The sequence below is a fragment of the Tyto alba genome, unplaced genomic scaffold, assembly GCF_018691265.1.
Source record: "Tyto alba isolate M040663 unplaced genomic scaffold, T.alba_DEE_v4.0 Super-Scaffold_10, whole genome shotgun sequence".
Taxonomy (NCBI): domain Eukaryota; kingdom Metazoa; phylum Chordata; class Aves; order Strigiformes; family Tytonidae; genus Tyto; species Tyto alba.
The window spans coordinates 6,848,495-6,860,218 of record NW_024881262.1 but is presented as its reverse complement, the minus strand read 5'-3'; the positions used below and the strand labels follow the sequence as shown (position 1 = coordinate 6,860,218).

Below are 11,724 nucleotides of genomic sequence, written 5' to 3'. Positions count from 1 at the left end.
GGGAGGCAGGGTGGGATGGGATGGGACGGGGCGGGGCGGGGGGAGGCAGGGTGGGATGGAATGGGATGGGACGGGGCGGGGGGAGGCAGGGTGGGATGGGACGGGACGGGGAGGGACGGGGGGAGGCAGGGTGGGATGGAATGGGATGGGACGGGGCGGGGCGGGGGGAGGCAGGGTGGGATGGGATGGGATGGGACGGGGCGGGGGGAGGCAGGGTGGGATGGAATGGGATGGGGCGGGGCGGGGCGGGGGGAGGCAGGGTCCCGCCCTCCTCGCTCGCCTCCGCGGGGCCCGGGCTGCCGGGGAGGCGGGCAGCCGGGGCGGGGGGTGCGGGCAGCCGGGGGCCGCACCGGGTTGAACCCCGAGCCCGGCCCAACCCAACCCGCTCCTCCCCCGGAGGGAAAAGCCTGCCGAGCGCGGAGCGGAGCGCTGCCCCGGCCATGATGCTGCCCGCGGCCGGCCCCAGCCCCGGGCAGACCTGCGGGGCCGTGCTCGTCGCCGCCGTGCTCCTGCAGTCCGTCTGCGTGGCCGTCACCTTCCTCTACTTCACCAACGAGCTCCAACAGGTCGGTGGGGGGGCGGGTCGACCGGGGAGGGGACCCCGCGCCTTCCCTTTCTCTCCTTTTTATTTTTTTTTTTATTTTTTTTTTTTTTTCCTGGCCGAGGGAAGGAAGGACAAGCAGAAACTTGAGAGGCGCAGGTTTGCGCGTTTGTTGAGGAGGGTAGAGCCACCCCCCCTCCGCAGACAAAGAACTTCCCTGCGTGTCCGCCTGCTCCTTTGTCCGGGCTTTCCCTGGGCCGTGGGTACACGCACGCGGGGGATGGAGCTCAAGACAAGAACAATTTAAAAGTTTTTGCCTGTTTTTTTTTTTTTTTTTTTTTTTTCCGTAAAGTTACGCATTTTTGCAGAGGAGTAGCAAATATGCTTTTCATTAGAGCACCAAACTTGCTGTCCTGTCACATCGCGGTGCCCCATCGGCACTGCAGGAACCTCAGCAGCGCGGGGAGGATTCTCACAGCAGCCTCTGTCAGCTGGGTGTTCATACGGACGACAGGGAAAAAAAAAGACTGAGGTGCCTTTTAAATGCCTCCTCTAGAAAAATACTTAGTGTTAAAACTGACTAATCCCAAAGGAACTTTACCCAGACGACAAACACCACTGAATTACTCAAAATGACCTGTAAAATACCCATTGTGTAGTCTAGATGCTTTGGTCTCCCTGCAGCCACCCTTCAAGCCTGCTGGTTGCTGATTAACTCTTTCCTCTTCCTGCAAAAGATCACAGAAAATTACATTTAGTTGATAGTCTCATGAGCCTTTTTGTGCGTGGTCCTGCTTTTCACTGACCCCCAGTACTCAGGGTTTCCCTGAGCGTTGCCCCGTATTTGCTGTCCTGCTGTAAGTTGTACCAGTGTGTTGCTCTCCCTGGCAGAAAGGTAAACTGCAGGTAAGTGTGCTGTAGTTCTACAACTTAAGAAAGTGTTGCACAAATGTAAAATATTATGTCACCTGTGCATTTGTTCCACATCACATTTAATAAGTGGAGTCTTCTGAGATGTCAAAGTCCTCTGTGAAGCAAATGTTGGAGGGTATACAGTAGTCTACAATACGAGCCACTGCTTACACTTTGGAAACAGATTTTCCTGCTAAGTTTATAGCTGTGGCTGTCCCATATTTGGGGAAATGGGAGAGTCACAGAAATGTGTTGATTTTATGAAATCAGCTTACATAATACTGCTAATGAAGAAAAATATATAAATGATTTCCCATCTCTTCGTGCATATATGGTTTAGAGTCCTTCCCTAACCAGTTTGCCAATCTAAGCAATTAGTAACCACACTTACCTTTCCCTTTTATTCAAATATGTACACCTGGGACACAACCACATGTAGTGATACTTGCCCAAAATACAATTTGCTGTTTCTGAAGAATAACATGCCTACATTTGGTGTGAAAGGCTAAATCTGCCCACACCAAAGTTCTGCTGGCCTACAAAGTAAGGCTGCTGGCACTGGAGGGGGGTACCTCAAGCACATATTCTTGCGTGTGCCATCTGGTGCACAATAAACAAGTAAAAACTTATCTAGAAACACGGTCTGCCACCCCACATCCACGTGGTGCACGTGGAATAAATCTCAAAAGATAAACTGTGATTTTTGTCAGCCCATTTTTCCTCCCGTTGTTGTTCACAATATCAGCATTTCTACACCTTCACAAAATTACTATTGCTGCACAGACTGCAGATATTTTTATTTTTACAAAAAGAATAATGTATAACTGGCAGGGTTTTTTATCTTTACAGCTGTAGTAATCTGAGTAGGATTACAAATATGACCATTTGTTTAACAGTTTTGCTATGGGAGGAAGTGCTGAGGGACAAGCACAATAAAGTTCATTATGCTTCAGGATACAGGGCTGCAAAGAAAATATCCTCAGACTTCCTTCTGTTTTGAAAACATAGTCCATGCACTACTCCCAGAATAGGAGAGAAGCTTTAAAAGATAGTATTCCTGCAGGACTTCTGTCCACAAAGACTTCAGTGCTAGAGATAAACCTCATTTGAGTAAGTCTTACAACACCCCGGTGCTTTGCTTTCTCTGCCCATAAAACAGAGATACCAAACCTTTGCTATCATACGGTGCTGATAGAAGGTTTCATTCCCTGAGGATTTAAAAATGCATGCAAAATACTGTTCCAAAGCCAGGACAGTAAAGCTGTTTGGGGAAAAAGTATGCAGGTAAGGAGAAGGCAGAAGCACAGGACTGTTTGCTTTCAGACTGAAGGGCAAAGCTTAGAGGTGGCCTGCAGCAGATCTGGCAAGAGAATAAACAGTAACGTCTCAACTGCTCACTTTTTTTTTTTTTTTTTTTTTAAGACTCATCAAACTAGTTTGTTTTAGGAGCTAGTATAATTAAATCTGTCAGAGTCCTTAGTTTTAAGTGCAGTTGTACCTTAATAAACACATAATTTTAATCACTTTGAGTCCTTGAAACAAGAAACTTGATTTAAGCATATCACTGTACTCAGCAAAGACACAAAAACCTTCACAAAGACACAGAAACCTACACAAATACTTGTAGTGGTGGCCCCATTTCACTCTGATGCCTACAAAATACAAAATCACTTCAAGTAATAGATGAAGCTCAATAGACTCTGCTGCTGCAAACTGAAGGTGCTGTTCAACCCGGTAGGATTTGCAGGATAGTATGGGTGAGTTCTAATCCTCCTGGGGTGGGAAATCTCTTCCTAAATGCCTTTGTTTTCTAGCAAGCTTGGAAAGCATGGAGTGTGAGGGAGGAGGTGACTCCTTTTGTTGCTTTCAATACCCCAGTCTCAAGGACAGCTGAAACTGGTACTTGTAGAATAAACGTACTTGTTTAGCAAACCAAACCAAACTTCTTTAGCATAAGAAGAGTGAAATGTAAATGTTAAACCAGAAGTCCATCTGAATGCTTTGCACGTTTAGTGCCAATCGCTGCTGCTTCCAGTTTCCTGGAGTCCTTTGCTGGCCCAACAAGCCTTTACAGCTGATGCAGCAAAGCGGAGAGGAGCTGATCTCTGCTGGCCTGTGCAGGAGGCAGCACGTTGGGTGCCCGTACACAAAACAACAGCGCCAGCTGGAGTTGTGTGGGGCTTGGGAAGAGCTTTTCTCGCTAGGATGGAAGCTCTCCCAGTCAGATTCCCTTGGAGCCTACAGGAGTTTTGCCACTCTTTTCAAAAGAATTTATCAGAAGAAAATGTGCTTTCTCTAGGACTAGAGGGTATAGACATAGGCCCATGCCACAAGCATTCAGCATTACAATTTTATTTGGACCCAAATGTAATTTCTGTTGTCTGGACTTCATTCTGGACTATTAAATCAAATACAGTTACAGAGAGACCCCAAACTGAATATGGGGAGGATACGGTATGGATATATATCAGCAAAAGCCTGAACTGTAAAAAACAGAATGGAAAATACTTTTAAGGTCTGGTATTTGATTTCATCCTTAATAATTTGTGAAGAAAAATCCCTTGTGCTAGAGAAATGTTTTCAGTGCAGAACTAGAGAAACTAAAGAATTCACAACGTTAGTGATTTGGGGACTGAATTTTCACAAAGCTTATTTAGTTGAGTGCTGGATACCAAGTTTATGTCCATGGAGATAATGTAAGTATATTTTTGCATATGAGGTATGCCATCATCGTTAAATAAATATGTAAAATCAGGGAGAATTACTTGTGCTGTCTATATAGTCATAACTTGCACCATACTAGAAAATGCTTTAAAGAAAAGAAAGCAAGCATGTTCCTAAGCATAGTGAATTTAGTGACATACCACAGCTGAACATCTGCGAGCACAGGTGAAAAATCTTGGCTTTTGCTTCTGCTGCAGCTCCGGGACACGTACTCCAAGAGCGGCATTGCTTGTCTCACCGGGGAGGAAATCGGAAATTTCATCCAAAACTCAGATCTAATTGAAAGTGAAGACAGAGCGGCTGATCCCTGCTGGCAAGTAAAGTGGCACCTGGGAAAGTTAATTAAAAAGGTATTTGGGAACCGACACACTGAAACAGTGTGCTTGGTGATACTACAGTTCAAAGAATCCTAACGGCAGAATAAAGAGGGGGCTCCCGGATTATTTTATTGCAAAGCTATAGTCAAGCCACAGCTTCAGCTGCAGAGTGCTTGCACTGAAGCGAAAATAACCCATGACAGTGGTTTCACTGCATTCAGGAAATAATAAAGCAAAGACAATCAGTTTTTACTAAGTGAATTTCAGTGATAGGTTGGCTTGTCTGAAATACCTCAGGGTAGAAGTGTTTGACCTGAGCTTGCTTTCTACCTGACCATACAGATCTTAGTGCCAGCAGAGGTATCACCCCGTCTCTGGAAATACGGGGATACTGTCATGGGAAAATGAGATTAAATGTAAAATGGTGAGACGTAAAAAGGTGCCTGAAGAGTGTTCTAGTCATGAGCTGTGTCATGTATGAGGGGAGGAACAAGTGAGTGAGCACACAGCATCGGGCACAGCACCTTCCCAGCTCAGCATTCAGAGAACACCGTCTTCTGCATGATTTGCACACAATACATATAATTTTGGCTACAGAGGAGAAAATAAGCCTGGCTGAAAAATCAGAAAGGCTAAAACGTTCTGGAACAATTTTCAAAATCCCATCTCCACCACATAAAAAACCTCATCCTTAAAAATTCACATCTGACTGAAACTTACCTGGCAAATCTTGCAGCCCAAAATAGATCCTCTATTTGTATTCAGAGATCTCGGTTCCTTTGGTGGAAGTTCTGCTGGTAAAGTTCCTGAAATTCTGCATAAAGAAAACACTGTTTTATTTGGTGGACATTAACGCATCTAATATACTTACCATCTCTCTGATTGCTTAAAGAAAAATAGCCTGGGTGACAGAAATAATAAATGATAATGATGATGATAACAATGACGGTAACAACAACAACAATAATAATAATAATAATATAGATGGATGGATAGATAAATAAATAGAAATGTGGCAGGGCAGAACCCATCAGTAAGTGGCAATACAAGGCCCATGTTAGGCACCAGGTAAACCATCTCAAGCCATCAGCACTCTTGCTGCAGCTGCAACACCCTCAGTAACCAAAGTAGTTCATTTCAGCAGTGAGCAAACAGTTATAAAGAAAGGGAATGCACAAAGTAAGATATGCTGGCTCGAGACCTTAGATAGATAGATAGGTAAAGGTATAAAAATAAATGAAATTTAATTTCTCAGAGCTCAGATCCCAAGAAGTGCACACTGCCAGGTGTTCTGCAAACAGAAGCTGATGGTTGTACACTCTGTCTCTTATTTGAGGAAAGCATGAGGATCAAATTTTCCCATAGACTTAAAGCCCAGATGGCTGAGCTCTCTTGAAAGTGTTTTCCCACGTATTTCATTACATAAAAGATGTAAATGTAGAAATACTTTATTACAACAAATTAATAGGGGTTTTTTAATTTGCTTGTTGATCAAGTCCAGAATACCCTTTATTCATGAGTTTGAGAAAGGAGTGTCTTTTTCCTGCACCTATGGGTTTCTGCTGACAAACTAATTTGTTTTCTGTGTGTTTTTTGGCAGATGATTTCAAGAAGCTATGAGGAAAACATATCTGCAGTCAACGGTATTATAATTTTACTATCAACCGTGGCAAAAAGGAGCTGCTAGTGGCACCTGATGTGTAGTGACTCAATTAATTTTTCAGAAGTGCAGAGAACACTGACTAAGATCTTGTACTGGCAGCAGGTCATCAAAAAATAATTAACTGTTACAGGAAGGCAAATTTTCAGGAGCCAGAAATATGGTCAAGTGGTTAGAGCAAGGGTAACCAAGGTGGGTGCAGAGAACTCAGCTTCTAGACCTCAGTCCCGGTGTTTATGGGGACATTTAAGCATTCTGCTCTCCTGGGAACAGGTAGCACTGTGCTGTACGCACAGGTCAGTTAGGAATAGCTCTGCTGAAGCTCGTACAGCTCTAAACATGGTGAGCAAAAGCAAAAGCATTGCAAGTGGAAATTCAGAGTAAAGATTATGAATACTTAACCATAAAAGATACTGATTATGAATATGAAAATTTGGTACTGTGGGTTATTTTAGGTTGTCTGTTGGTAACTTTGTAGTGGGGGGAGGAGAAAAAGGAGAACAAAAAGGCATATAAAGACATTGCAAGGAGAGCAAGCATGAAAGAGAAATTTGAGCCTTTTTAGCCCGTATACACCATTCGGTCTATGATCTGGTCAATTAAAAAAACGTCATACCCGTTCCTTAAAATCAGGTCAACTGGGACAGACGTACTTTCTAGCAGCCTTGCTTCTAACGTGGGCTTCTGTCTCTGGTCTGTCCGTAGCTGAAAGAGCCCTGACGCTGTCGCGCACCGACGGGCAGCAGCCGCGCAGCCCCGGCAACAGGATCGCGGCGCATCTGACGGGCAACAGCAATAGGAAGAATTCCCTGTCCCCACGCAGTAAGGAAAAACCTTTAAAAACAGTTAAAGATCACAAAAATTACTCTCTCATTGCCAGCCTCATGCCTACATACACTTCTCAATACTTTCATTGAGTTAATAGTAAGAAAGCAAGCATAAGAAAGTCTTCTTGTCCCAGACAATGTTTTTTCCAGCTAATTCTTTCAGAACAGGGAGGAGGCCCATTCCCTGTGGGTACCTCCCTAACTTTCCTTCTGGAACCTTCCTTAGGGGGAAAAAAAAAAAAAAATCCTTCTTCCTAATGTTAAGTTTTCCTCTTTCCTTTAATTTCTTTCCATCAGTTGTGCGAGTCCCAGCTGCTACGGTGACAGAGCTATTAGAAATGTGAGACAGAGACAGGAGAGACTTGACATTCAGGCCATATTAATAAAAGGCTTGGTAGGGTTTCTACAGCTTTGGAGAGTATCAGACACAAATGGGTATTTTAACTTTGTTACTAAGTAACAACATGATTTTTCTCTTATTGGAGAGCGCATAAAATTAAAGGTATTCATGTGAATTCCTACATAGAGCTAAACATCTTCTGGGCCTTCAAATTGTTTTGAGAATGGACCTAATGAACTGCTGGGAAGAGCAGGTTTCCTTAGTTTGCTACTGAAAACCAGATTCCCCAGCTAGCAGACACCTGGCTTCACTACCTGGCTTTTAATTTAGCATTTTCTCTCTTTTTTTTTCTCAAGTAGATTCCTCGCCCAGAAGAGGGAACGGACAAAAATAAACAACTGGGAATCGTCAAGGAAAGGTCACTCTTTCCTTTACAATGTGGAGCTGAGAAATGGCGAGTTAGTGATACCCCAAACGGGCTTTTATTACATCTACTCACAAATTTATTTTCGTTTCCGTGAAAACGAGAACGAGGATTCAGATTTGTTGGCACAAATCAGGAACCCCAAACAACTTGTCCAGTATGTTTACAAACTGACTAATTACCCAGAGCCCATTTTGCTCATGAAAAGTGCAAGAACAAGCTGCTGGTCTAAAAAGGCAGAATACGGACTTTACTCCATCTACCAAGGCGGTGTGTTTCAGCTGAAAAGAGAGGACAGGATTTTTGTCTCTGTCAGTAATGGTGACATAGTTGACATGGACAAAGAAGCAAGTTTTTTTGGAGCCTTCATGATTGGTTAAAAGGTGAAAAGCCACGCTCCAAAGGAGCCAGTTTTCATAGCCAGGACCAGCTTAAAATTCTACAAAGCAGGGGATAATAAGCCAACACTGTAGCAACGCCGACACTGCGAGACCCCCCTTTCTCAGCTCCCGCAGCGCGAGGTCTGCCCGTGCCGAACGCGCTCCCGGCACCCGGGAAGGGGCTGCGGCTGCGGACGGAGCTGCTTTCTGCGGGCCTGGGGCCCGGCGAGGACCTCCGAACCCCCGGCACCCCCGCAGAGATGCTCCCCGCCGGGGCGGGGGCGCGGAGGATGCTCCGGGTCCGGTTACTCGAGGCTGAGACTGGACGTCAGATTTTATTCGTGGTCCCCGCTGCGACGCCGCCTTGGATATCTCAGCTCCTGTAAGGAGTCTTTGCAAGTACTGCTTCCTGGGCGCCTGTGGAATTTGCTCTGGAAGTTTTTGTTCGAACCTGAGTTTTACACAAGTTGAAAGGCCATCAGAAACCCAAACGGCACGTCTTCATCTCGTCTAACAGCGCACTTAAGCACCTAATTAATTTTAAGCACACGAACAGTCTGACTAAATCAGGGTATTTACATGCTTGAAATTAAATATGTGCTTAAGCATTTTTCAGCCTCATGGCTTGAGTAAACACATTAGTCTGTCTTAATCAGGATATTGTACATAAAAACAGCTGCTGAAATGGCACAGAAGAGGTTTAGAAATCAATCAGTATTTTGATCAGCACATTATGATAGTGCCTATTTACTTAATTGCTGTGCTGCAAAGATTTCACCAGGCTTCCCATAGTTTCAGTAATGTAGTTGCTGTTACACTTGTTGACAGCAAGTACTTGATCCAGAAAAAAGGTGGGTTTTTTGTAAATACTGAGTTCTATTAGACATTTGCCACAAATTAAGCATGACATGGTTCTTTCATGCTTATTTGTACTGGCCTGTATTTGGTAGCATGTAATGCAGAATAACACACCCTGACGATTAATATTTTAAGGAAAACAGACACAACTATCCATACTTAAACAAGAGCTGCATATTTAGGTAATGCTGTTTTGATTTGATTTGATTTTTAGGAATGAGTGGAAAATTTTCGTAATTTTTTTTATGCCACAATTTTTTTAAAAACTGGCTGCTATATTTTTTTAACTCTATGAGTAGGAGTATTTTATATTAAAAAAAAAAAAAAAGGTAAAAAAAAAAAAAGTATTTGCAAGTGTAAGTTGTGTGGACTAGATCCACAGGAAAAGCCAGGTAGCATAAATCAGCACATCCACAGCACTGTTAGTGGAGTGATGCCAATTTGCACCATGAATGCATTTTGCCCAGATTCAGAGAAAACGGGGAAAAAGAAGGCAGAAGGAAAAAAAAAAAAAAAAAAAAAAAAGGATGGAAAGGAAGGCAGTTGTTCTGCAAATGTCACTTCACATCAACAGAATGATGCCAGGAGAAAGTCTGGTTGTCTATTTTTTAATACACTGAGGTTGCCGTGGGAACCCTCACATTCACCTCCACGTTCTGGTAATTAAATCACTGTACAGCCCTTGCATATGGGCCTCATGAGTAAACACGCGTTGTTCATCTTACTACTTTGTCAACAAGAGGAAATGAATAGACACAAGTCCCTGCATTTATTGTGTTCAGAAAAGCAGGTATGTTGGTTCACTTAAATACTTGTGTTTGAGCATCAAGACAAGAATTTCAGGAATACCCTCGTTTTGACAGGTTAGGGCAAAGAAACACACTGCCGTAAGCCAAAAATGATGAGTTTTTTGTGTGCTGTTTTAACATAGCGTCACACATACTGCTTTCAGTGGAAATCAAATATGTGAAATTCTTCATTGTTTACTGGAATGCTTTGGTTTGCTTCATTCTCCAATCATCTGTTTCAACAGAGAACAGAAAATACTTCTACAATTCTCTTTTTGATTTCACTATTTAATTCAGAAATTTTCTGCCTGCCAGAAAAGGCTAGTGAGAACAAAGCCATTCCCTACATATCTGGATGTCTGCCATATTGCAGAAATGACTTTTTTAGGTTATCTTTGCAAATGGACCAGGGTTTTCAACTTCAGCATGGAATTGACCCATGTTATCAGGTTTGAGGATTTTTTTTTTTAGCAATTTATTATATTAAAAAGTTTTTTTGTTTTTTTTTAAGAAATGTTATTTTAGGAGCTTGTTTGAAAGAAAATCTATTTGAACTGTGAAAAAGTATTTGGGATTTACTGGTGGCAGCTTAAGAGTCAGAAACCCTCCCTATGGCTGAGAACCAATCTGTGTAACGTAGAAGTCGTGGCTGCTAGAAAGGACTGGAAGCAAACGGTGGGGAACTCTGCAAACTTGCAGCTGATGCCAAGACAAACTATTATGTGCAGATTCTTTCGCTCCGTGTTCTCTCCTCAACTCTCAACATGCCTGCCCAACACCATGCCCGCTGTCACTTGGGGGGTGCTCCCTGGCACTACCTTCCTTTTTTTATCTAAATGTACATATTCTTGGTCTCTGCATGCGGACCATATCGCAACAGGGATCATGCCAAATAACCATATTTTCTTTCTGAATAATCCAAAGGTGTGCTTGCCAGACAGTATCTTGAGGGGAGATTACCAAGCAATATCAGACAGGACACGTTTGAAGATGAATGGGAAGAGATAGCAGCTTCTGATAGTCCATTTGCACCCTGAATCATACCTTTCATCTCACTGTATGTTGAATGGCAAATGTAGCAAATTTTTATTTGTGGATGCAGGTTGGAGTAACATGTAAATATTGTAATTTTTCTACATGTATTTTATATAAAACATTTTTATTAAATAGTTCTTTAGTCTTGCAGCGATTATTGGTGTCATCCTATGGCTTCCACAACAACAACCCTGTCTGAAAGAATTTTTCTGACATCGGTTGGTATCAGTTATAATCCATTAAATGCCACAAACACTTGTAATGCAAAGGACATAATGCAAACCATTGAGCAATGCCGTATTTTGTAATGCCATATAACTGGATTCCAGACCCTAGTTGGTGAACAGCATCTGGAAGCAGTACACTGAAGAAATCACTGAAATGATCTCATGACCAGAGACTACAAAAAGCTGAGCACTTCCCCTTGAGGTTCTTCACATGTTTCTGGGCTTTGGCAATTATTTCAGCACTGGGAAATCTATTTAGTAGGAAGACATTGATCCTTATCCATTACTAAACTACAGTAGAAGGTATATTCAATTCAGAGAGACAAGGACCATTTACACAGATGTTGTAAAACGGCAGTAAACTGGAGATCCCCTAATGTTGAAAACAAATGCACTCCCTGCCCCAAAAGCACACGGGATAGCGTTTGGTCTATTCACACCACTTCTAAAATTTTCCCCAACCAAAAAAGGGTACAAAACCCAAGCAAACCCTGGAAACTCAATAAGGCACGAAGGCATCCTCTACCCTGACCCCCAGCCCTGAGATGGGAGAGGGGGTGGTTTTGTCCTGCGCCTGGAGCAGCAGCAACGTGCCACAGCAGGAAAACCAGTTGCTTCTGGGTGACAAACGCCCAGGAACATTGCCCCCACCTTAGCCACCCCCAGGGGCCCTCTCACCTCTGTGAGTCTC

At 43.3% G+C, this 11,724-nt stretch overlaps 1 protein-coding gene across 1 annotated transcript; it reads left to right on the top strand.

Moving 5' to 3' along the window:
• Positions 1 to 300: 300 nt before the first annotated feature.
• Positions 301 to 10,961, top strand: TNFSF10 (TNF superfamily member 10). The gene is given in 6 exon segments (XM_042799876.1): positions 301 to 566; positions 4,375 to 4,527; positions 6,095 to 6,137; positions 6,860 to 6,976; positions 7,678 to 7,704; positions 7,707 to 10,961. Coding segments are annotated over 6 exon segments (885 nt in total). The 5' UTR covers positions 301 to 440; the 3' UTR covers positions 8,126 to 10,961.
• Positions 10,962 to 11,724: the final 763 nt, after the last annotated feature.